The sequence below is a fragment of the Rattus rattus genome, chromosome 15 (genome assembly GCF_011064425.1).
Source record: "Rattus rattus isolate New Zealand chromosome 15, Rrattus_CSIRO_v1, whole genome shotgun sequence".
Classification (NCBI taxonomy): Eukaryota; Metazoa; Chordata; class Mammalia; order Rodentia; family Muridae; genus Rattus; species Rattus rattus.
In genome coordinates, this window is record NC_046168.1 from 57,217,230 (window position 1) to 57,244,170 (window position 26,941).

General features: G+C 45.7%; 1 protein-coding gene and 2 non-coding genes across 3 annotated transcripts in view; 2 read left to right on the forward strand and 1 right to left on the reverse strand.

The window, feature by feature from the left end:
- Positions 1-270: 270 nt before the first annotated feature.
- LOC116885032 lies at positions 271-410 on the forward strand. Its single transcript, XR_004385919.1, has one exon.
- A 73-nt stretch (positions 411-483) lies between these two features.
- On the forward strand, positions 484-562 carry LOC116885112. The gene has a single exon (XR_004385977.1).
- Positions 563-9,549: 8,987 nt separating this feature from the next.
- Positions 9,550-26,941, reverse strand: part of Myo5b (myosin VB) — a 297,799-nt gene continuing 280,407 nt past the window's right edge. Inside the window, exons 34-40 of the mRNA XM_032885354.1 lie at positions 25,351-25,502; positions 23,361-23,450; positions 20,732-20,882; positions 19,225-19,510; positions 18,188-18,362; positions 16,710-16,790; positions 9,550-10,071 (exon numbers count right to left, since the gene is read on the reverse strand). Coding sequence (XP_032741245.1) covers positions 9,919-10,071; positions 16,710-16,790; positions 18,188-18,362; positions 19,225-19,510; positions 20,732-20,882; positions 23,361-23,450; positions 25,351-25,502 — 1,088 coding nt within the window. The 3' untranslated portion in view covers positions 9,550-9,918. The remainder of the gene's footprint in view (positions 10,072-16,709; positions 16,791-18,187; positions 18,363-19,224; positions 19,511-20,731; positions 20,883-23,360; positions 23,451-25,350; positions 25,503-26,941) is intronic.

Genomic DNA, 26,941 nt, shown 5'->3' on the forward strand with positions numbered 1-26,941 from the left:
AGCTCCGCCCGCTCGCTCTCTCCAGATCAGGAAAAGCGCCAAGAACCTAACATCAGCCCCACCCCACATCCCCGACTTAGCCCGGGGGAAGAGGGCGGGGCCGACTGGCGGAGGGCGGGGCCTGTGGGCGGGGGGGGGGCAGTGCTGTGTGATTGGCTGCCCTTGCGCCTGCGCAGCCCTTGGGTGGAGGCCTGTGCTTGGCCTAAAGGGTGCAGCGGCGGGTAGCTGGGGCGTCTAGAGAAGGGAGGGGGTGTATGGTAGAGCAGGGAGCGCCTGGGTCCCCGAGGCAGCCCCTAGTGAGCCCGAGGTATTTTCCTTATATGATCAGGCCTCTCCTAGCCGGCGCTGCTGGTCTGAAGCCTGAGAGGATTATGAAAACGTGGCAGGTGATGGGGTCAGGGGACCTGGAGCGGGGAGCTGAGGGGTGAGGGGCCGAGGGGGAGGGGACAGGTTTAGGGGTACCCACGCCTCCGGCTGTGAGCCCTGCCGATGATGACATGACCACTGCGCAATCTGAGTTCTGGGAACCAGGTGATGGATTGTGCTGCGAACACTGAGGCCAGGCGAGCTGGAGGCGGCCTAAGCAGAGAGAGGGTGCTGGGGATAAGAGCTCAGGGCCCCCGGTTGGCCAGTGGCCTAGGCTGAGCGTGGGAACAGGGCGTGGGTGGTGCTGTTGCTTTCTATTAACTCGTCAATCACTGCCTATTTTTAATCCATCCTTGTGTTTCTTCGGCTTCCTTGGAGTGGGGACTGCCTTTTTAATCTTTTCTCTCCTGTTTTGTTTCTCCGTAACAGGGTTACCTGCTGTTCTGAAACTCCTGTAGACTAGGCTAGGAATTATGTGATTCGCCTAAATACTGGGATTAAAGGGGATTAAAGGCGTGCTTCACCACACCTGGGTTCAACCTACCTTTTTTTTTTTTTTTTTTTTTTTTTGGCGATATCGTCAGACAAGCGGAAAGGTTCGTATGGGGGAACATACTGTTTGCTGTTTCACATCTACTCATTAAAACTTTATTTAAAAAAAATCTCATGTTTATTTCACCCCGTGAACACGTCACCACACTCGTCTCTATACAGGTCCCTTAGAGAGGAATTTTCATGCAGTCCTGTGCAAAGCTCAGGCTGTAGGAATGGATGTCTCTGCTCTTGCATTGGGTCCCTCTGTTTCATTTGTGTTTCATTTGCCCTCCAAGTCACTACGAGGAGGGCCTTCCATGTTCGCTCTTAGCTGTAATTATGTGAATGGTCCTGATAAAATCGGGGTGAAAGGTAACACACTCAAAGTAAGAATAGCAGCAGTTTCAGTCTCAGAAAAGGAACTGAGGCGTTTCCTTAACCAAATGACCAAACTTAAGGGTCACCAGTCAGGAGATCATGGGCTCCCTTGTGCACAGAGAACACAACTCTCTTATGTAGGACTCCTCCCCTAAATGCCCTGAATCTAATCATGTCAAGACAAGCCCAACATTAACTTGCATGTATTAGACTGGCTTTGGGAGGTTTTCGTTTTGTTTGTAGTTAGGCACAGAAATATTTATGGGTGAAGATTCAGTGTCTGCAACTAAAGTCATGCAGGACAAAAATGGATAGAGACAGTAGCAAGAAGGAAAACAGCGGGGTTGGGGATTTAGCTCAGTGGTAAAGCGCAAGGCCCTGGGTTCGGTCCCCAGCTCTGAAAAAAAAGAAAAAGAAAAAAAAGAAAACAACAACAATGTTACTGAAGAATGGAGAAGTGTGTTATGCTCTGTTCTGTTTCTTATTTGTTCTGGAGATTGACATTTTACACACATACACACACACACACACACACACACACACACACACACATACAAAGTATCCTTCAACTAAGCTACAAAATTACTTAAAGTAGACTCTAAAGTAGTTATGTAGTTTTTAGGTAGGTTCACCTGTAATACTACGCCTTTCAAAATATAACTTAGGGGGTCTAGACTTGGAATTTCTGAGCTAGTCTTTTTGTTCTGTTCTTGACTGGGCTAGCCTCCAGTGTTTTCAGAAATGCCGTGTTATCTCTTTCTTTTTCTTTTTTTTTTCCTTTTCCTTTTTTTCCGGAGCTGGGGACCGAACCCAGGGCCTTGCGCTTGCTAGGCAAGCGCTCTACCACTTAGCTAGTGTTATCTCTTTCTGTAGTTAATATTGGAAGGGAAGATGTGTTAATATAAAACTGGAAATTGGTCAAGTGTAAATCTAAATTCTACTGTCTAAGAGTTTATCAGAGTCTCAGAATGGTTCAGCTTCTCTGTCCTTTCTCCTACACGTTCTGAGCCAGTTTTCCATGGTTAACCGCCCTCCCTCCCCTTCTGTAATATTCAACAATGCTAGAAATTACAGTACTGACAACTGAGGAGAGCAGGTGACATCACAGGAGCTGCAATAGTTTTAGGACAAGTGTATGATGCTGAGAATGTGGCCCATGCCTACAGTCATAGCACGTGAGAGAGGTTGAAGAAGATGGTAAGTTCACATCAGCATGGACTAGATAAGAAGACAGTGCAAGTGGGAGACTGTGTACATGTGATCTGGTGAGCACTTCAGTTATAAAGCAAATAGTAGCTTGGTTTTGTTTTTTTGGTTTTTTTTGGATGTAATAAGCAAAGGCGAGGTTTATTACGGAGACCTATTACGGAGATCTCCGGGCCGACACGTATCCCGCGCAGGAGACAGAGGTGTCGACCAGTAGCTTGGTTTTTACTTACAACAAATATATGCTCTCCAGGAAGCTCAGGTTGCTAGACAAGGATAAAGAAATAAACTATAGGGGCTGGAGAGATGGCTCAGTGGTTAAGAGAACTGACTGCTCTTCCAGAGGTCCTGAGTTCAAATCCCAGCAATCAAATGTGGCTCACAACCATCTGTAATGAGATCTGATGTCCTCTTCTGGTGTGTCTGAAGACAGCAAGAGTGAACTTAGATATAATAAATAAATCTTAAAAACAAAACAAAACTATAGACATGAAATGACAGACGTTGGTTTGAGAACTTGCTTATTTTAAGTTTACCCTGTTTTAATGAGTTCTGGTAGCTGTGAAGTATTGTCTTGGCCTTGACTTGAGAGCATTTTTCTTCTGTATTTGGTTGCAAGCTGTTCCGTTTCTAAGAAGCCTTTGTTAAAGTGTGGTATAGCAATATGGCTTAGGGCAAATCTTGATACATCCTTGAGTACAAGTTTGCCCTGTGAAGCAACAATGTTGGTGGAAGTGGACAACATTGTTTAGATGTCTATTAGTCAGACAGGTTGGGAAACACACTTGTAGTTAATGCTGGGAGGAAAATGCTCACCAAGGTCACACCTCAGGGAATTGACTGGTGTCTCAGCAAGAAGGTGGTAGGGTTTTGTGTTTGGTTAGGATTGTGTGTGCCTGTCTGGAGGTGGGATCATTGAGTACTAGTAAGTACTAGGCCAGCCAAGGTTCACAGTGAACTCTTGTCTCAAAAAAAAAAAAAATAATAATAGAGATTTAATTCAAGATAAGGAAAGTCAAACTAAGATCTCCATGATGTTATTGGACAGTATCGTTTTATGGAAATGTTTGTATATGATCTCTGTGAGAAACGTGTAGTGCCTGAGGTCTAAGCTCTAAGAGATTAGAGCGGGGCCAAAGCCACACTTTGTAAAGAAGTGTGTTTCTCACAGTAGCTAGGCTGCTTAGCATTCCATGGTTTCCGTCTGTGCTTAAACAAACGTATGTGGACTTGTCTCCTCAGCTCCAGCTGGTGTGGGTATTTTTTAAGATCATGTGTCAGTCTGAGTAAGTACCAACCACATGCGCTTTAGCCAGTTCCCAGGTTTGGAGTTGCTTTTCCTTCTCAGCTATTGGCCGGTCAGAGTATCATGTATAAAACACAGCCTGACACGTGAAATTTTAAAGGCGAAGGCTTCCTTAGAGTGTATCCTACTTTCCATTACCAAAGAAAAAGAATATGCCCTTTGGTTGGAATCTGGGTTCAGAGGCTTTTCACAAGCACACTGTGAACATTACCAGTTTTTTAAAAACGCAGAGATGGAGACCAAACCCGGAGTCTGCTACATGCTGGCCATGCCTTCTACCGTGAGCTACACCTTCGCCCATGGTGAACGATTCATTTCAATAGTGGTTCCTAGTGATAAATGTCTGAGAGCAGCACCCATGGAGATGCTGTGCCTTGTACGTTTAGGAAGGGCCAGACATGTAGATTTTACCAATTCCTGGTGGTTTTGTGTATGTGCTGCCAGCGGATGCACTCACGTGTGGTTTTGATGCCTTTTCCTCGGTAGGAAGTGAGAGCTGCATGTTTCTGTCCAGATGTTTAGGTACTGGTCTGTCTTATTTCTGACTCCATGCCGATCTCACATATCCAAGCTGCCAGGGCAAAGTCTTCCCATCTCCTCAAGGGGCTTTTGCTATTATATACAGATTTCAGAGCGATCCATTTTTACATTTAAAAAAAAAAGGCATTGAGATATCGTGGTCATTGTAGGGTACAGATGTCCACATGGTGTTGACCTTTTATCAATGGAAAGGATTTATTTCCGAGATCTCAGACAATTTTACCACCAGCTTAGTACCGCCTCTACCACAGTTAAAGGGTACGGTTTGTTAGGTCTGTCTCTGGCCTCTGTTCTATCAGTCTGCTAGCCTCGTCCCCAAACTGCCTTGAATTCTATAGTTCTAGAGTAATTGCTCAACCAATTGTCTTCTAGAAAGTCCTCTCCCATCCCCAACAGACAGGCAGCTGTGTGCTAACCCCTAGCTTAAACAATCATGAATAACGGAATCTAGGCTGGAGAATAAAGTTTCTTTAGGAAACATTACAAAAATATCTGGGGAGGTTGCTACATGCGCTGTGCATGTAGGAGGATCTGAGTTCAAATCCATATTACATACGAAAAAGCTGGATGCGCAGGTTGTGTGCCTATAACCCCAGCATTGGGGGGCAGACGTGAATGGGTCCTGAAAGCTTGCTGCTGCCTAGACCAGAGAGTGAACTTTCGGTCCAACAAGAGATCTTGTCTCAATGGGATAAGGTAGTAGAGGAAGATAGGGAGCTTCCTCCCCTGGCCTTTCCCCATGAACAGGAATGGGCAGGTGTACACACACAACGTGAAGAGGCTGGGAGAGACAGCTCAGATTAAAAGCACTTTCTCAAAAACCATGAGGACCAAAGTTCAGTTTCCAGCACCCATCTGACGAGCCTGGTGACACAGCACACCCAAGGGAGAAGAGTCACTGGGGCTTGTAGTCCTTCCAGCCTCAGGGAGTAAACGGAACCCCAGGATCAGGGATAAGACTCTGCCTCAGAGAACAGGCAGAGTGAGAACACTAGATGGTCTTTTTGGTTCCTCACACAAATGTATACACACCACATACGACAGCATGACTTACATAGATACATATGCATGCATAGAATCATTAAAAAAATAAACTTTAGGGCTGGAGAGATGGCTCAGCGGTTAAGAGCACTGACTGCTCTTCCAGAGGTCCTGAGTTCAAATCCCAGCAACCACATGGTGGCTCACAGCCATCTGTCATGGGATCCGATGCCCTCTTCTGGTGTGTCTGATGAGAGCAACAGTGAACTCACAAACATAAAATAAATCTTAGAAAAAAACAAAAACCAGATTTTTTTTAAATAGCTGAAGAGGGGCTGGAGAGATGGCTCAGTGGTTAAGAGCATTGACTGCTCTTCCAAAGGTCCTGAGTTCAAATCCCAGCAACCACATGGTGGCTCACAACCATCTGTAATGAGATCTGATGTCCTCTTCTGGTGTGTCTGAAGACAGCTACAGTGTGTGTGTGTGTGTGTGTGTGTGTGTGTGTGTGTATACACATATATATATTTTTTTTTAAATAAATCTTTAAAAAAATAGCTGAAGAGATGGCTCAGTGGTTAAGGGTACTGACTGCTTTTCCAGAGCTCCTAAGTTCATTTCCCAGCAACCACATGGTGGCTCAGAACAAACTGTAATGGGATCTGAAGCCCTCTTCTGGTGTGTCTGAAGATAGCTGCAGTGTACAGTGAACTCACATAAAACAAATGAACCTTTAATAAAATAAACTTAAAATACTTTTATTCAAGCCATTTTAAATTTCTCTCAGATTTGGCACACCACTTTATTGAAAAGTACTTCCACACATTTTATCCACAGTGGAATAATTATAGTAACCATTACAAGCAGTTTTCTATAACACAGCTGTAGTTTACAGACTTGTCTAAAACGAAGAAAACAGTTTTTTAGTGGCATTTCTTCTGTAGTGTTAGATTTACCCCTGAATATTTTGTGAACTTCCTCAGAGAGGCAAGCCTCCATCTAAATGCCAGTTGATTGCAAAATGCTATATCTAAATCGGGATTCTTTAATAGTATGACTTCCGACAGTAGTCTGATTTCATTGGTCGATTTCCAGTGTTAGAATGTTTTTTGTTAGTAGTGAAAGTGTAGATACATGTACCATGGCTTACGTGTGGAAGTCAAAAGACCATCCATTGTGGGCTCTGGGGAGTGAACCCAGGTTGACAGGCTTGTGTGGTAAGTGCTTCTTACCCCATGAGCCATCTTGCTGTCCCAAGTCTTATTATAGAAAAACAATTTTAACAGTCATTAAAAAAAAAAAAAAACCAAACCAATCTTGTCATTGGCCTTGAAGTCTAATTTCCTATACTCTGTAATTCTAATTTTGTGATTGTGGCACCAATGTGTAAAAAAGGAAATCTTGGCTATTTGACTCACACAGCAAGTTAACTTTAGAAATCGACTGCAATATTTTGAGGAGAAATGAATGCCGCTGCTGTGATGGAATGAATAGGTTTGGGCCCCCATAGACTGTGTGTGAATGCTTGGCCCACAGGCAGTGGCACTACTAGGAGGTGTGGCCTTGTCGGAGGAAGTGTGTCACTGTGGAGGTGGGCTTAAGCTGGGCCTAGTGTGACAGTCTCCTGCTGCCTGCAGGTGAAGATGTAGAACTCTCTCAGCTCTTTGTCCAACACTGTGTCTGCCTACACGCTGCCATGATGATAATGGATTAACCCTGAGACTGTCAGGCAGTGCCAATGAAATGTTTTCCTTTATGAGCGTTGCTGTGGTCACGGTGTCTTCATAGGACTGAAACCTTCAGACAGCTGCCGAGCTGTCACATTTAGCAGCCACTTACTCAGTGGTTAGAATTGGATTTCAATTTATTGCCATAATCTTCAATGCATTCATAGTTAAAAAGCCTTAACATTTTGTCCTAAGAAAAGTCAGGGGAGCAGCACCTGTGACATGTTCCATGGAAGGGGGAAAAGCCTATCCTTGGGTCTGACCTGTCAGGGGACTATAGGAACCACCCCTAACTGCAGCTGGGGTGGTCCAGTGCAAAGGGCTGCTTCAGTGACAACTAATTTTTGTGGAAACACACCCATTACTATAGGGATGTGTTTAGTGCCTATATGGTAATCCTTAAAGCACAAATGTTAGATTTATGAATATGTGATTAGTCTTTAAGGTGCTTGTTTGCATGAGATAAGTCAGAGCTCCTCAGGATGCTACACTAGACATGTTCTTCCCACAACAACTTCTTTTGGGAAATATGTGGTAAGTCAGCTGTTGCAACTGGTAAAGGCACACGTTAGGACTGTAATTACTCAGAAGCGAAAACATTTAGTGAGTTCAGACTTGTGTTGTATTTATTTAAATTCGAAGATATGATAGTATTGATTTCATGAAGTTGAGCAATGTTTAAAATTAGCTTTAGAAGAGGAAGGGAACTCATTGCTATAGGGGGCAGGGGCGGGGGCGAGGAGAGGCTCAAGGGTAGAGTGCCCTTATGCCTGAGGACCCAGGTTCAATCCCCAGCAGTAGGGGAAAAACACAGAACGTACACAGAACAAGAATGCTAAAAAAAAGATTAGCGTTTCTCAAAAGGGCCATTTCAGCCTCTGAGGATGAAGGGAAGTAGTCAGGAGGTGACAATCGCCAGCCACCGTACTTCTGAAGAATGGTGGCCAGGGCACTCCTGTCCTCTGGAAGAGACTGAAGCTGTGACTTCATGTGAGTTACCCACTCCCTCCATTTGTCTAATCACTAAGCTTTTATCTAGAGTCGTACTCCACCTTGCAGGGTGGTGTGGGGATGATGACTTCAGACTATATGCGAGGTCAGACTATATTTGGGAAGTCACTACTTCTTAATGCTTAGCAAGAGGGCATTTTGGGTATTCTCGAGGGTTAAGGAGTCTTTACGTGAGTCAATTTTGAACACTAAAGTACATGCTAAGGCAAATTATATTCATAAGCAATTTTTAAAAGATAGCCACAGATCAAGCTGTTTTAAACTGGGTTTCCAAACAGTTTGCGTTTGAGGGTTGAAAGTCAGATACAGATGTTGGGGCTATAACTGAGAGCGGTGGGAGGGGCTCTTCTTGGAGACAGACACCCAAGAGCAGATGGGCTGCTTACTGTGGACCCAGAAGGGACGATGCAGGCGACAGTGCATTTGTTGCCGGATTAGTCTCATGCCAGGCACTGGTTTCTGTTCTGGCCCCAGCAGTCAAGGAGGATTGGGGACACAGACTTGTCATAGCATAGGATTATAGGGCTTGGGGTGCGCTGTATTCCCAAGAACCTTCCTAACTGGGTGACACTCGGGGAAGTCTTCTAAAGTATGGCGGAATCTCAGTGTAATAACGAAGCTCATGTATGGTTTGCAAACCACCTTAACCGTCATAGGGACAGCATTCCTTTAATAAATATGGATTATGGAAATGGGTAGAAAGACTGTATAGGTTTGTCTAACCAAATCTTTGTTCTCCAGTCCAAAATAAAATTCTGAGGGGCAAACACATAAGCTTGTTACATTATTACTAAATATTTCTTTAAATCTTTTAGTTCATAGTAGAGTATTTACATTGACTTTAAATCTTGGAAACAATGTTGAAAACGAGAAGGGATCGCCTAAGCTACTCTAGTCTTTTAAAGCAGTTAAAAAAACCAAAAAACCCACAAATCTTTGGATAAGACGTAATGATCGTGCAGTCTCCTTCAGAGGCTCTTCAGACAATTGGGTTCTTGAGTCTGTTTCCCTTATGGTCTGGGGGCCTGGAGTCAGGGGCACACTGCTTTGGTTTTATACCGGCCAATAAAAGCTGTCCATCCTCATCTGCCCTTCTCATACGCATTGTTGCCGAAGCTTGCTGGTCTCAGAGCATTGACTAGCAGCAGAGACTGCATTTTTTCCATCTTTCTCACCCTGTCACCTGACAGCAGTATGTTTAGTGTAGCTCTCCCACAAACCCGAGACTATCGCAAGAGCTCAAGCCTACCAAGGGCTGCGTCATCCAATTTACTTAGAAACAACATTCAACATGCTTGGTCTGGAGGTCAGTCACACCAGTGCCCTTCTCTCCCCAGGCACCAGTGAATACTAATTCACTGGAGAATTCTCCTGAGGCACAGGCCCATACTTTTTGTTCTCAAGACATCTTACGCCAAGATCATTCACACCTTTGGTTTATCAATATATGTCATTCTTACGGTTATTAGTATCCTTTTCTTGAAAGACCCACGAAGGCAATTTATGTCATGTGTTTTTAATATAATCTTAGTTTGAACATTCTCAAGTTATATACAAAGACCAAAGCTAGGCACTTCCACTCTGTAGAACTGGCATCTTTGTATGGTGACTGGAGCTACACAGCGGCCGTCCGTTCTGACGTGTCTTGGTTTAACCTGAAAGCGCCACTGTAACACTCGTCCCCACTTCAGGTGTTTTCTGAGCAGCCTGTACAAAAGCTAACGACAGAGTGCACCCCGCTGTTTAGTTCAGTGCTCCCCACAGGTCTCTAACACGGTTTGATCTACGCTGGGCATATTTAACAGACCTAGCACTCCTTCAGCCGACAGCACGCGCTTCCTCCTCGCTTGCCTTGGAAACAACGCATCCTCAGACTTCATTGAGGAACTCCAGGTTGAGACAGGCCGGGATGTGGATTGAGTCCATGGTCAGAGCAGACGGATTAAACGGAAACAGAACAGGAAACATGTGTTTGGAGTCCAGCAGTAGCTGCTGGGGGTCACTCCTCTCTTGGAGCTGAGCCTGTGGAGGGAGAGTACGATCACGTAAGTATTTAGAACCACCTAAAAAGAGCCAGTTTCAGTAACTTCACAGACATGAGTGGGGCGTAGGGCGTGGAAGGATTTCTAAGACGACATGGGAGGGGTGTGGAGTCAGGAGAATGTGCCCTCCCTGTGTCGCTGAGGCATGTCATGGAGACAAGCCCTGATTTAGGTCGTTGGAGCCAATCAAGCACCTTCTCCATTGTAGTAAGGCTTTAATGCTTCCATCGAAGGGGGAGGGTGAAACTTCATCTTAGGTGCAAATCCCAAGGGTAATGGACCCGATTCTAGAGCAGTGGTTCTCAACCTTCCTAATGCTGCAACCTTTTAATACAGCTCCTCGTGTTGTGGTGACCCCCCTCCCCTAACCATAAAATTATTCTCATTGCTACTTCACAACTGTAATGTTGCTACTGTTATGAATCATAATATAAACGTCTGTATTTTCTGATGGTCTTAGGCAACTCCTGTGAAAGGGTTCGTCAGCCTCCCCCAAAGGGGTCGTGACCCACAGACTGAGAACTGCGGGTCTACAGGCAGACTCCCTGCTCTGAACTTTCCTAAGTCTTAATTTTGTCATGTTCAGAATGGAACATCATAGATAGTGCTGAGGAGGCAGGCAGTGTAGGATCAGCCCCTCCACAGAAAAGGTTCCTGAGTTTGAAAGAGTGATGTGTGGCTGCAATGGGAGACGCCCACAATTGTGGAATAGCTAGGTAGTGCCAGGGAAAGCAGTGAGGTGTGACTTCTGAACATCTGATCCATGTGGATAGTTGTTCTGGACAAGGTTTCTCTCAGGGTCCAGTGATTTGTCTTAGTGCCATTAATTAGAATATTTAGGGGGTTGGGGATTTAGCTCAGTGGTAGAGCACTTGCCTAGCAAGCGCAAGGCCCTGGGTTCGGTCCTCAGCTCCGAAAAAAGAATATTTAGAAGGGCAAATCCTCTTCCCTTCCCCCTCTCTTTGAAGCCAGATGTTTTAAGAAAAATACAATAACCAAACGAAATTCACTGTTCTACAGCAAAGCTGGGCGGGTAGAAGGGAGACCGGTGAGTTACAAGATGAATTAGAATTATCTTCCTTAGAAGCTAGCTAGAGTTGATGTGATCAAGTCTAAGAAGGAGTAGAGCTACGTCTGGTACTGCACTCCCTGTAAGGTCAGCACTGGGGAAGCAGAGGAAGCCGGATCAGGGTTCAACTTCATTCTCAGCTACATAGCAAGTTTGAGGTCAACCTGGGCTGTGTAAGGCCCTGACTAAAAACAGAGCTTGAGAGTCCAGGAAACAAAGTATCAACATACATACAATAGAAGTCCCCAAAGGAGAGGAGGGAAGGGGCCGAAAGTCATTTAAATGAAACTAGGCCATCCCAAACCCAATGGGCAGTGTATATGAGTACCTCCAAGCTCATTAATCTTTGAGCAGGATAAACTTGCACACTGAGATGTGCAAACTGTCAAAACCGAAAGATGGGGAGTCTTAAAAGGCACCACAGAGAATTTTATTCGTTACAGAGTATCTTAAAATGAGGGTGGGGGTTGATTGTTCACCAGAAGTCATGTTAGGAATCAACAAGGTGACTGACACACCACTAAGGGGAAAAACGAACAAGTAAAAAAATGAATGAAAACATCTGGCAAAATTTCCTTCAAGGACAAAGGAATATTTATGCCATTTTTGGAGACAAAGTCATTTTGAGAAAAGCTTCAATTCCTTGTGAACAATGATAGACAGAAGCACAGTTAGAAACAGAGCCTACAGGGCTGGAGAGATGGCTCAGTGGTTAAGAGCACTGACTGCTCTTCCAGAGGTCCTGAGTTCAAATCCCAGCAACCACATGGTGGCTCACAGCCATCTGTAATAAGATCTGATGCCTTCTTCTGGTGTATCTGAAGACAGCTACAGTGTACATAAAATAAATAAATAAATCTTAAAAAAGAAAGAAAAAGAAACAGAGCCTACAGCTCTCTTGTGCCCAAATTGACAGAACTGAAGGGAGGAGTGGCTCTCTATCCTCAGCGGGACAGCGGGACACTTCAGCCTCCCACTGATGATGTAGTCCTGTAAGGTGAGATCAGTAAACAGACCAAGTTAGACGGCTGGGGGGCATGCCCTTGAAGAGGTACAGGGACCCTGGACCCTGCAGTCTCTTGCCTCAAGGCTGTTGTATAGTAAACAGGTGTTCTCCACCTACTGTGCCTGCCATGGTTAAGTACTGTGGAGCTAAAGACCTAAGAGCAAGTTAGTCACCATGGACTAAAATATCTGGACAAAAATGAATCTTTTCTCTTGCAAGTTGATTATCTCAGGTACTGTGACACCATGATAGCTAAATTTCATAATACAGTTTCCCCCTTGGGAGAGAGTCCTTGCCTTATAACTCAATCCACCGAGTTCATTGAGGGCACCTGGCAGGTAGGCACTGTATTTGTCACTGGTATTATCTTTGCAACATCCTGCCTTGTTCTTCCTGCCAGGGAATTAACCATTAAACTGTTGAACCATGAACTCCAGGCAGGAGCTGGACTGCAGGAGTGTGGCCAAGATCCATAAATCCGTATCAGGAAAATACAGATCATGCCATGTCAGCTTGAGACGCCAAAAATGCATTGTTTTGGTTTTTTTTTTTCTCCTCTTTGCGACAAGACACTATTGTTTCAATGTTACCCAACTTTAGAGTGGGAAGACCGAGGGCTTATTTGCTCAGTACCTACAGCAGCTGGCTCGCAGGATTGTGGCTCTCCGGGTACTTTTACTATTCCGCTTAAGCCTTGAAACAGGCTGAGACCTGCGAGTGCCAGCATCCGTTTACCACGAGGTAGAAGGTGAGCCACTGAGGACAGGGCAGGAAAGAAATGAGCCCCAAGGACTCTGGAACCTCAGATCGTTCTCATTTTGTTCAGTCACCAAGTCAATGACAGAAAGCGCTGCTTAAGCCTCAAACTGCTCCTATCCTGGCATCTGAAGAGCAGGGCCACTAATTCGAAGTAATACGGAGAGTTTGACAGAATGGTTGGGTACCATAGGGAGAGAAGCTTAGAGGGCAGGTAAGGCTTTTTAATGGAGGAAGGAGCAGCAAGTTTCACAAGGCCAGTACCTGTGGTGACTCTGGTGGTACCTGGCATGGTCTCTGCCTGATGGCTACACTTGGCCCTGCTGCACTGTTTCTTACAGAACAGCCTCCCAGCCATGAGAGAGGAAGGCAGGAGGTTCCTCAGAAAAGCCTCCTGGAGTATTCAGTTCTACTGTTTAAAAGCCCTGAAGAATGTCCACTTAATTTTTGACAAAGGAGGCAAAATATACTCTCAGGGGGTGAGGGGAAGATAGCCCACTTAACAAATGGTGCTAAGAAAACTGGATTTCTTATCTGCAGAAAGTGAAATGAGATTGTAGCTTTCTCCTTGTATAGAATCTTAAAATGGATCACCAGCCTTACAACCCTGAAACTTTTAGAGGAAAACACAAGATATTGGCACAGGCGAAGCCTGTTCCCTGGAACACCAGCAGCCCAGGAGCCAGGCCCGGCAGGTGGACTACGTGAAAATCACCCCTTCGGTACAGCAGAGGAAGAATGAGCCGCACTAACAGACGGGCAGGGGAGCCTTCTCAGCTACACTCAGGCGAGGAGCAAACAGCCACGTTACAAACAACCGCAGGGGATTAAATACCAAGGGGAAAAGCTGCCAATGGTAAATGGGCCATGAACTGAATGCATAGTTTTCACCAAAACTAGCCAATAGCTATTTAAAGACGTTTAATGCCCATCATTGCCAGCATCATGCAAATTAAAACTGCTTCGACATACTGTCTTATCCCAGTTAGAATGGCCATCATCAAGAACTGGGAAAAAGTGAATGTGGAAGAGAATGAGGAGAGAAGGGGACCCTTACACACTGTTGGTAGGGGTACAAATCAATACACACACTATGGAGATCAGTTTGGAGATTTCTTAAAAACATTAAAAACAGAACTGCTATATGACTCAGCTGTTTCACTCCTGGGTTCGTCGTACCCAGAGACTCTCCATTTCCTACTACAGAGATATTTACACCCATTTCCATTGTTTGTCTATTCACGATACCAAAGAATCGGACCCTTTTGTCCACAGACAGATAAATGGATAATGAAAATTTGGTAATATATCTAATTGATATAATGGAATATTATGCAACACTAAGAAAATGAAGCTTAAAAGATTCAGGAAAATGGATGGACTTCGAATGTATAATATTACATGAGGTCACACAATCCCAGAGAGAAATAAAAGAAACCACATGTTCCTTCCATGAGAATCTAGCCAATAATATATTCACGTGTGCAAACAAAGGCACCTGTGCACACAGTATAACATGAAGAGAAGAGAACAAGAAAGGGGTGAGGAGCGACCGAGCGCAGGTAACGGACACAGGCGATGAAAGAGGATGGAGAGCTAACTTTAATCTAATTCTGTCATGGGTCTTTTGTCTGGGGTGGCAGATGAGTGTGTAAGATATATTCAATGCTGAGAGTGTAAATTCTAACGTGAAGATTCACAGCTTCCATTCTGAATGCAAATTTACTTTTTTTTTTTTTTTTTTTTCTTTTTTTTCGGAGCTGGGGACCGAACCTAGGGCCTTGCACTTGCTAGGGCAAGTGCTCTACCACTGAGCTAAATCCCAACCCCTGAATGCAAATTTAACTATTCGTGAGCTCACTAAGTTTTATAGACTTTGGGTCTGGTTTATTTATCTGCACATTTTTTAAAGTAACAAAGGTCATGAGCAGGCTGGAGAGACGGCTCAGTGGTGAAGAGCACTGACTGCTCTTCCAGAGGTCCTGAGTTCAATTCCCAGCAACCACATGGTGGCTCACAACCATCTGTAATGAGATCTGATGCCCTCTTCTGGTGTGTCTGAAGACAGCTACAGTGCACTCATATACATAAACAAATAAATTTTTGGAAAAAGTCATGAAATAAAAAAATTAAAAAAACCAAAAACCATGAGGGACTTGAGGAAATTGTAGAAGATTTAGGGGTGAACATGAAAATGGGGCTGATTAAGGAGGCTGAAGGACAGAGGTTTCAGCTGGGGCTCAAGGCACACATGGTTGATAGTACGTGGTGTCACAGAGAACCCCAGTGAACCCTGGGGTGGTCTGACAGCTCTCAAGCTTACATTACACACTTTCTAATATTCAAGTGTTTTAATGGCTACATGAAAACTGCATGCATTTATGAGTTACTGTGTGATGCTTCAGTTATCCAGCTGTGCGTGTTTAAACAGTGTACTGTATCCCAGTATGCAGGCAGTGAGTGGTACGTCTAACAGGGAGCTTTGGCTGCTGGCTACGAGATCAGGTGTGGGTGGGAGTGGGGTGAGGGGCTGACTGCTCACCAGTACCTCTGAGCACTGCATAGGAAAAAATAAGCCATGGCTGGCAAAAATCAGTTTTGGGAGGGTTACCATATATTCTGACAATATTTAACCCTTAACCTCAACGATGTCTTGCTTGAATTGTTTTTCAGCCCTCCGCAAAAATCAGCAGTGGGCCGGGGCATCTCACAGCTTCTCTTCTGTCTCCCAGTTCCTCCTGGGCATCTAGGAGCTCTAGGAGCTGGCTCTGGGCTTCTGTGCTCCTTGTAACCTATGCTCCCACTCAGCACCCTCCCCCTCCCCACTTCAGTGAATCTGTTGTGTGGGTGAGCTGGCCTGCCCTGAGGGCCGTATGCCTAGCATACCCTGGCGTTTCCCGCTGCCCTTGAGACAGCAGCCACCTTTAGTCTGACTTGGCATCTGTCTCGTGACCTCTGTCATCTTTACTCAAATACCAGGCTAGAGTTCATTTATTGTTTTCCCTGGGCCTTTTCACAGCCAGGCACTCTCTATAAATCTCTGGAGCTCTTAAATCTTGGAATAAAAATCCTCACCCTTGCAAAGGAGAACAGCATTCCCTACCAAAGCCCTTGGTTTCTAGGGGGTCCTTGAATAGTTTTGATAAATTCCCATTTCCCCATAGCCTCCTCTTCTGGTCACCTTCTTCCCCTTCCTATCTTGGCTCACGCTGGCTAATACAATGTGTCTGTCCAGTGTATCCCCTACATGTAACTGTAGGAGAAGTGACTTCTGCTTTGTGAGTCCCTACTGGGCCAGTTCCTGTCAGCTACTGTCCCATGAGAAGGCCTCTACTGGACCCAAACCTGGTTGGGCTCAGCTTGAGGAAGCTCATGTTTAAGTTAAAACTCACGTCTCAGGATGGATCTAAATAGATATCTGCTTGATATGTTTCTTCCTGCCTATCCCCAGGAGCAATACTGTAATTATCAGAGAGAGAGATTTAAGAGTTCAGATTGCCATCTAAGAGAACATTTCTTAGTTTCACATGGGTGGAACTGATATTAAGCTCCCTCGTTAATTCCACCTGGTGCCATGATTTAGCAAGACGTTCCTGGTAAATGAAGCCCTTGAGTCTAAAAGCTGAGAGGCAAGGATAAGGCCATCCATCAGTGTGTGTGCAGTCAGTGTCACTATGGTCTCTAAGCTTCCTATGTGTGAGCAGTCAATGTTACTGTGGACTCTAAGGTTCCCATACATTTAAGCAGGAAGCCTATGACTTTATAAAATTAACACCCGATGACTCACCTGGATTGTTCGTATAAAGGACACTGTCACCCGTTCTTCAAATTCATTCAAGGGAGTGTAGAGGTTTAAAATTTTGACAATCTGTTGGAATGAAAGCAGTGTTCAGTACAGAACTTGACAAACTGAAGACTTTTAAGACTCTGACAGCGGTGTCACAAAGTGTTTAACTCTCTGGACAAACCCCTCGAGGTGCTTGGTCAGGATCAGGTGCCATTTTTGGTGCGTTTCCAACCATGACCCTGTGAGACTTGAGCTCCTATATGACACTCATGTCCTTGATACCCACCCTTCCTCTATGCTTGGTGGCTTATACACGAGTTCAGAAAGCTCCCAGACTCTTTCTTGCCAGTAACTTAAACTTCTTCAGGAGAGAACCAGGGATCTGGTATGAGAGAGGGCTTACTTAACCACCCTCTCTCAACCTCTTCCTTAAGACAATTCATTTACAAGTGAGATTTCTCTTTAACCAGACACAGTCTTGTGTGTGCTCATCAACTGTTTTGGTGGGCGTACCCTACTGCGTGCACGGCCAGGTGCAGGCAATACGTAAGCTCACAGAAGAGAGACAGTTACTGGGGGAGGGGAGCTGGGAAACTAAGAATGTGCAGGCTTTCAGAAGCCAGCAGGGGAGAGAAACATGAGCCTTCACATTACCGAGTTTGGTTGGTTGCAAAGGTATTCATTGGGAAGAGTATTCATTTGACTGGGAGATTCTAGTTTCCATCTCGCGGTGTCTGTGGCCCATTTCTAGGAAGCCATGACCAAAGGCAAGATCTAGGACTTTTATCTCTTTGTAGACTATAGTCATATGTCTACAACCAAATTAAAGTGTATACATATAATTATGGGGAGAGGAATTTAAAATATTTAAGTACCTTTAGATTGCTAAGGCTTCATTTAAAAACGATATAAGTGGAATCTTAAAATATGGCCATATAAAAATTACAGGTGTAAAGAAATCAAACGGTTTCATGTTGTCAGATTCAGGGGAAAAAAATTCTAGGTAAGAAACTATCTGGAATTGTTTTTTAAAAATTGTGACATGAGGGTTCTCATCACAAGACGGCTCATTGGGTGAGGACTGCTTTAGCCATGCCTGGTTATCTGAAGTCAATCCCCAGAGTCCACATGGTGGAAGAGAGAACCGACTCCTCCCAGTCAACCTCTGACCTACCTACCTACCTACCTACACACACACACACACACACACACACACACACACACACCATAGCGCATGTGAACATGCACACATAATTATCAAAAAAGGTTATCAAGGTTTGTGGGTCTTGTAACTTAGCACACAAGAACGATCAGAAAGTTACGGGGAACTGGCATTGGGTTTTACAACCAAAGTGATCTCTGGTTCATCTTATCGGCTGCAAATCTGAACTGTGTCAAACGGGGCTGGAAGCACACCCTTAGAAGACTCCGGGTGAGAATAGACCAGTAGGGCCAGCGCTGGCCTTGAACCTCTGTACCTGCTGGGTGCTGAGGGAGGTACACAGAGAGCAGATGGCCTCAGCATCCTCCTGGGTCTTCTTCTTCAGCTGAAGGAGCTGGGCTGCCTGGATCAAGGGCTCCATGGTCTGAACCGCTCCACTCTGCTGAAGGTTTTTTCCCCGAAGCCACTCTTCGAGTTGACTTATGTTGTACCTTAGCCAAGGCAAAAAGGAAGCTGTGTTAAGCCTTAATTCACGGGGTGAAGATGGGTGATGGGAAGGGGCGTCTCCTGTGCTGTGCTGGTGATGTGTAATTAGTGTCATATGCCCTCACTTCAAGAGGGCCTGAGTTTGATGCCAAGACCCATATGCAAACACACAGACAGACACAGACTGCAAACAAACCACAAAACCACAAATGGGTGAGGTAGCACACAGGTGTAATCTTGGTGCTGGGCTGAGGAGGTAGAGAGAGTTTTTTTGCTGGCCAGCCAGCCCAGACAACTTTGGTTAGTTCTAGGCCAGTGAGAGCTTGTGTTTTGTTTGCTTGTTTTTGTTAAAGGTGGATGTTTGAGATGTCCTCCACATGTTCACGCACACGTGTATGCACCGCTACTCCTACATGCACACACATGTTAAAAAAAAGTGCCTAGCATTCAGGAACCATACACTGAGTAAAGAATGAATAGTTGAATGCATGCTTAAAATTAAGCAATGAAGGAATTACCTAATGTGTCTATCTAGATTAATAGGGAGGGAAGCATTAAATATATTGAATTATAATTTGTATTTAATTTCCAACCGTTCATACTTGACAGCCTTGTTAACTCCTGATCCATTCTTCTTTCTCACTGACATGGCCATGTTGCATTTGTCTTAATTAAAGGGTATCTGACTGAGTTTGAATGTCACTGCTGAGTGAACTCCACCAATTAATAAGACGGTGAAGGATTTATGGCATACCAATTATGGGAAGGGCTACTAGTTAGACGTGGATTTCACCCTGGAGGCAGCTGCCTTGGGTTCTGACCCCAGCCTACGTTGGGGCTCGGTCTTCATGTGAGTACCTCCCTCACCTGAGTTGCATGCCGGTGCTCCAGGAGCAGGCATCTTTCCGCAGGAGTAGGTTGTTAAGAGTCACCGCATTGATCATGTAGAAAAGCTGTTTGAACACCTGCAGGATAATCTCAGGGTCCAGGCCCTGGTCACACAGGACTGTATGGAAGAAATTCATCTGGCGGACGATGGCCTCCAGGCAATACGAATTCTCTCCGTCCACCATGCTGGACGAGCGCTTCCGGTAGCCGGTTGGCCTCACCCCTGACAGCCCCTGGATACTCTCATTTTCCAGCATGGCAGAAACTGAAAGGAAGGCACAGTTAGAAGCCTGTATGTTCCCCTCAAAACTCTGCCGTAAGGTCACTCAGGTCAATGAAACCATTCAGATATGCACAGGGTCGACATATTCAGGGACTCAATATATTTGGCAAAGAATTTTGAATCTGATGGACTTCCATCTTGAATAAAGTAACTATGGAACACATAATGTTACTTAAACTCATTGGTGATTGGAGAAAGACAATGGATAATATACTAGCTGGACTCTGTACTACCTCTGCCAAGTATCAAAGTTTAAGGATTGCGCTAACTCTGGTAGGGTCTAACCCAGGCACCAACTGTGTGACTATTAGGTTAGTTGCTTCAACATCTTTATTCAATAGCCTTTAACTGTGCACCAGGTGGTGCTTTATGGACAGACCGCAGCCCTATGAGGCGCTACCCACTTTACCAATGAGCGAACTGAAGCACAAAGAGGTTGTATAATTTGGCTACAAGAACGCAGTTAGGAAGAGACGGCACCAGGATTGGAACCCAGGTCTTGCTTGGGGTCTGGTGCAACCAACCACCATTATTCCGAGTTTTGAAACACATCCAGCCTGATCTATCAGTTCTTCTTCTATGTGGGAAGGACCTTAGGAGAAAACTAGATAGGAGGGGAAGATTTGATATGAAATTTATTCCAAGAATATCCCAAACCTTCTGGGATTCACTCAGCCTGTTTGCGCTGTGAGGACCTTGAGATGCCATTACACAGGTCCAGGTTTAACTTCTTTCCCTGCCTTCATGGTGCACTGAGTGGCAAATGTGTGTCCGTCTACTGTTACAATGTAGCTGTTCTTTCCATTCTGATTTCACGCTCAACACTCAAGTGCACTCCTTGCTGTGTGCAAAGTAGGTAAACAGGATCACCCTGTGCTCCCTGCAGCTTGGTTCACAAGCACCCCACGGGCAAGAAGACACTGTCTTCACTGTGTTTGCATTCACACCATTACATTGCTTGTGGAAATTACTATAGATACAACATTAAGGAAAGCCACCTTGCTGCTCTGCTGACATCGTGTTTTTATAGTATGCTGTTGAAAATTGCCCAAGTCTTAAGCACAATGTATACTACACCCTATGCCTTTCCTAGAAGGCTCTGGCTTGGAGGCCACACCTAATAACGCTTGGTTCCCGAAAGGCAAGCTTGCCACAACCCTCCTCCCTCCTCCAGACCCCAAGATGTGAGCAGCTCCAGCTTACCTATCATAGGCTGTAGCAGGCCCTCGGCAATTTTAATGAGCTGCTGATAGATCTGAATGGAAAGGTCGCTTAGCACCTGACGGTATTCAGTGAGGTCAAAGTTCTTGAGACAGTGCTCATTCTGCTTCGCCGTGTTCTGTGTCATGAAACCCTGAAGAAGAAAGGTGTGTGTCAATAAGCCTCTGGGGTCTCCTGGGCTCCGTATACCTCCTGGACTTGGGCATTTAACAGCGTCCTATTGGCAGGGCTTCCCTATGCTCTAGAAACCATGAGGCTTTTGGGATAGCCCTGGATCTTGGAGGTAGTGGAAATCTCATGACAGACAAGACGAATTATGTAAACAGAAGGGCCTAAATCGTTTGGGTCCTCAAAATAAAGTGAGTTCTATATATTCTGTACCCACAGTCAGAAAAAAATAATGAAGGAGGGATTCACGTTTTCTGGATGTTTATCTGGAATTATCAGTCTTCAGATCGCCCTATAATCTTGGGTTACACAGGGCCTTACAGGAATATGGCACAGGCCAGATTCTGTTTGTAGGAGACATCTACAGGCTCTTGTCATTTTTTCAGCTAATGGACAGGCAGAAATGGTAGGGACGGCACTGTCTTCTTAGCCTGCTGTACTAGGGTGAACATGTAATCTGGACCAAATACTAACACATCACAAGGACTCTTGTGACCGAAGTCTATTTTCGTCTTTTTTGTTTTGTGACGGTCTTGCTGGATCACTTAGGCTGCCATCAAACTTGGGATATTCCTACCATGGTCTCCCAACTGCTGGGATTGAAGAAGGTGTGTGCTACTGAGCCTAGCTCCCAGGTCCTTTTCATTCAGGCCAAGAGGAATTAGCAGCACAGTACTGTCGAAGAGGCCACCATTCCTCAACCCGTGGCCCTTATCTCAAATCACAAAGCAAATTTTAATAAGGAAATGGGTGGAAGCAGGAGCGACAACTGCGACTGCTAAGAGGTGGGGTCCTTCACTCCTTGCTGTTTAGACGACACAGAGTCGGTTATACTGTGGTTCAAATCTCGTCCCCAAGAACAGAAGCACAACGAGCAGACCAGGGCCATGGAGCCCTTGGTCTTGCCCTTTTATAACACTGGTGGAATCCATGTTAACAGTGCTTACAACTAATTGTCAGTCTGACAAAAGTCTAGAATCATCTGGCAGACAGGCCTCTGGTGAGAAGACACACATGGAATGTGGACAACACCATTTCAATGGCCGGGCCCTGGACTGAATGAGGAGGAGAAAAGGAGCTGAGTACCATGGGCCACATTTATCTCTTGCTCTCTGCTTCTCTGTGTGGATACAACGTGACTAGCTTCCAGTTTCTGCTGCCTTGGTTTCTTACAACAGATGGTCAGTAACCAGGATTTGTGGGCCAAGTAAACCCTATGTCGATTAAGATTCTGTCAGGGCACTTTGTTACAAATGAAACTAAAGCAGGAACCTTAATGAAGTGCCAGAAAGAGCTCCCCCACATACGGGGCTTGTAGATGACGTTGTGGGTAAGGAGCAGAAGGCACCAGGTTTGAAACAAAGGGCATTCATTTCTTCCACCCTTACTATCCCTTTCATAGTGAAAGCAAGTGCCCAAACTCAAGTTCTAATTTTTTTTTTTTTTTTTTTTTTTTTTTTTTTTTGGTTCTTTTTTTTTCGAGCTGGGGACCGAACCTAGGGCCTTTGCGCTTCCTAGGTAGCGCTCTACCACTGAGAAATCCCCAGCCCTCAAGTTCTAATTCTTAAAGGGAATCAGAACCACATTCCAGAAATGACTGACTGAGGTGGGATTAGTTCATTACCCTTGGAGGAGAGTGTTCCTATTTTATATGGCAGGAAAGATCGAGTAAAACTTTAAAACATTGTTGCACCGTTTTAAGTTTTGCTACTAATTGACTTTGGGCAGGGTGAGATGTGTGAATGGCTGGGAGAGCACAGAGCGAGACCTTGTGGGGATGTGGGAGGCAGAAGGCACTGGGGAAACTGGACTGTGTGCTGTATCCCATGAAGCTGAAGGAACCACTTGGCAGCCTGGCAGATGGTAACCCACCCCCCCAGGGAGAGGAATGTGAGTTCTAGATAAAGCTGGACCGAAAAGGTCCAGAGTGGAACACGGAATGGTAGCCTCAGGTCAGTGAGTCAACTCGAGCTGCAAGCATGAAGCTGGGTCTTGACATCAGTTTGTACCATGTGGTTCTGTATGTGGGGGGGAGGGACACGTCTCTTCTGGTGGCATCTTTATTCTGAAGTGGACAGAGCACAAGAGACAGCCGGATATACCAGACACTTGACCTTTCTCCCAGTCTTCACTTGATATGGCTCTGGGACAGCTTTAGAATTACGACGTCACAAGGGTCCCCTAGAGAGTCAAGGGGCTTTATGGCTCTGTGTAGTTAAACAAACTAATTTCTCTTGATTTTTCAGGGTTCTTGAGCCCAGGGAAGCTCAGAGTCTCCTGTGCCCCACCCAGTCCCGCAAAGGCATCCCCACAATTGAAGGTGCCAGCAGGTGCCTCACAGACCTTACACCAAACACTGGGGGGGGGGGTAACGACCATAGCACTTCAAACTACAAAGGGATAAAACGGGGTCCCACTTTGGGGTGCTTTGCTCGCTCCTCACCTCATCCCCACTGTACTGCTTCAAACAGTGAAGGAGGCGGCAGGTGTTGGATAACCAGAATGACGTCATCTCAAAGTCCTCATTGTGCTTCTGTGAAAAGAAAAGCACACCCCTCTCTGAGTGCCTCCCATTGGCTGACACAAACCCCCAGTGCATTCTCTTTCTGTGTTTCCTATGTTACACCCAGCACTGCTGGGCAGCCACTGTATGCCGTCTACTTTCCAGACACAGAAAAGACATCCTTTGCTGAGAGGTTTGCTGTTCGTCCACTCCCTGAGATGCTACAGACAAGGCCATTCCCCAGTCTCTCAATGAGTTATGTATGGCCCTGCACATACGGGAAGATCCTGCTGACTCTCATGGATGAAGACCGTGAGTGGTACAAATGAAGCTTAGGTCCATCAGTACCAGGCTCTAGTCTGGTCTGAAACTTGGACGGGCCAACTCTGATTCTGGGCTATACAAGACATGCTGGAGAGCTTAGCAGGGGAGTACGCTGGTGTCCCATCGATGCTCAGTGGCAATAAACCAAGTGACCAAGGTTGTTAGCAACCCATATACAACAGATTCATCCAGTTTCTGTGTTACATCCCACTGACTTCTCAGAGCCCATTCTGTAAATGTATCTATCTGGCATTATTTAAATGGCAATTGAGTATGAGACATGATGATAAAACATGGCTGACCACATAAGCCATTAAGCCATGAGCCATAACAGGCTAATCTAGCTCAGAGCTATGGAGGCTTCCCTAAGGAAGTGACATTTGTAATCCTAGGCTGCCTTAGACTCCAGTTGGAGCTTGTAAAAAAAGGTCGAGGCCAGAGACACAAATTTGAGAGTGATCAACACGTACATGTGTGATACACTTCACGGTGATTAGCAAATAACATTGTATATAGAGCCCGAGTCAGGGAAGGCAGGGCAGCTGCCAAGGGCTTGTAGCCAGAAGCTAAAGACTGGCTTGTTCCCAAATCAGGGGTCACAGGCTCAAAGAACCAGAAGTGGCCTGGCTGCAGGGCCCTTGAGGGTAGCTTGCCTTCTGGGAGCAGCAGTGTCAGGGAGAATCTGACGTAGGATTGTCACTGTCACTGAGGTCTAATCTCCCTCTAAAGTCTCCCTCCTACCACTCGACTCCAGCTCCTTTGTAAAAATGCCTCGCCCCCGTACAGCCTAGCCAGTGATGCAAGCGGCTGCTACTACATTCGATAAGAATCTTGTACCTTAAGGTGGCGTTCGTGGGCTGCTTTACCCCAACTGCTACCAGCAGCCCTGTTCTAGCCCAGTCTGCCTCACCTTGTTGCTTTGTTTCTGTGTTTCTTTGTTTCTTTTTTTTTTTTAAAGTTTTTTTTTTCTTTCTTCTTCTTCTTCTTTTTCTTCTTCTTCTTCTTCTTCTTCTTCTTCTTCTTCTTCTTCTTCTTCTTCTTCTTCCTCCTCCTCCTTCTCCTTCTCCTCTCCTCTCTCCTCCTCTCAAGATTTATTTATTTTATCTATGTGAATACCCTGTCATTGTCCTCAGACACACCAGAAGAGGGCATCTGATCTCATTACAGATGGTTGTGAGCTACCATGTGGTTGCTGGGAATTGAACTCAGGACCTCTGGAAGAGCAGCTAGTGCTCTTAACCGCTGAGTCATCTCTCCAGCCCCCTCACCTTGAAAACCTATGAATGGCAGCAGCTCTGCTGTGCCACCAACTAGGATCGTGTGCCTCAGACCCTTGGGATGGCGAGAGAGTATAGGGTCCTAAATTTGGTTCAGAGGTAGCGCACCTCGATAACATCTATCCGAGTGGTCAGTCAGGCTTCCCAGACACACAGGCTCAGCAGGGAGCTGCAGGCCCACATGGAGTTCTGTGCTTCCTGACATTTTCAGACCTCACTCTGCTCGGAGAACTGCTAGGCATCTTGGGTAACCGCTAGAACACAGACACAGAGAGGCAATGGAGGTGCTAGCTTTGCTACGGCTACTGGGGACTGGGCTCCTTGCTTACCTTGAGGACTTTCTTAATGCCATTGATGGTGGAGCTCAGCAACGAGTGTACCTTGAGGTCATCGTTGGTGTAGTCCGCGTGCCTGATGCACATGTAGAGTATGTATGCAGGCAGACAGGGCACGGTGCCCGACAGCATCTGGGGCTTCAGGTCTAACAGAGATAACACGGGAGTTAGGGCTATTACAACACTTTGAATGTCAGAATCCTTGTCTCAAAAAGAAGTGCTTGCATTACTCCTCGGTAGTTCATCTAGGGATCCATTCCTCACAGGGCGTGAAGGAGGAACAAGATAAACTGGGGTAGCGGGAAACCCCTATGGGCTCCTGTATCCAACTATTTAGCGTCTGGTGTTGTTTGGGGGAACCTTCAGAAGGTAGAGCCTTGCTAGAGGAAGTGCATCACTGGGGGTAATCTCTGAGGGTTTATAGCCTTGCCCCACTTCCTGTTTGCTCTCTCTGCTTCCTGTGTGCAGATGAACCGGGATCAGCCAGATTCCTGGTCAGGAACCTGAGGCCATGCCTCCTTGCTTTTATGGACTCTTGCCCTCTGGACCTGTAAGCCAAATGAACTCTGAGTTGCTTTAGGTCACGGTATCTTATCTCAGCAACAGGTAACTGGTGAACACCCTCATTCCACCCATGCACCAGCAGCTGTAGATACTGGTTAAAAAGCAAAAGTGTGGCACGGTCAGGTGTAGTGGGACACACCTTTAATCATCCCAGCACTCGGGAGCAGAGGGAGGCAGATCTCGGTGAGTTCGAGGTTAGTCTGGTCTACACTGAGATTTCAGGTCAGCCAGAGCTACATGGAGAAACCATGTCTAAAAACAAACAAAACCAAAACACCCTACCCTACATTCCTAGGTGTCTGTAATGCAGCAGTAAAATAACCAGGTCCCCAGTGATTTATCTGCCACGTGGATAAAAGGGCCGCAAGTTACAAACTCATGCCAAGGTCCTCAGGAAGGAGGCCTTACAGCAAGAGGCGGGCTACAAATGGAATCTGGGTCACAAAATGGGGTGAGAGTGCCTCCACTTCTTGGTGCCTGAACTTCTGACTGAACACAGAGTTTTCTTTGATATGTGAAGACTGGTATCAGGAGAATTTGATATGAGAAGATTGGTATCAATATCTGATAGCAAATTGTTATGTTCCCAATGAGAGCCAGTTGGCCAAGGACTGAAAGTATCTGTGGTTCATGGGTGTGATGTTTAGTTTTTTGTCAACTTGGCACAGGCTAGGGTCATCTGGGAAGAGGGAACTTCAATTGGGGGAAATACTTCATGGGGGGTAGCCTGGGGGACATTTTCTTGATCTGTGAATGGTGTGGGAGAGCCTACCACGCTGGGTGTGTTCCTGGATGTGATGTGGGAGGGCCCACCATGCTGGGTGTGTTCCTGGATAGCATAAGAAAGCAGGGTGAGTAAGCTACAGGGAGAGAGCCGGTAGGCAGCCCTCCTCCCTGGTCTTGGCCTCAGTCCTGTCTCCAGGTTCCCGCCTTGAGTTCTCTTCATGATGGAGTGTAATCACGATGGGCCTGGTGTTTTGCAGCAGCAGAAGGCGCATTTGAACAGTAGAGAGCTGTCAGC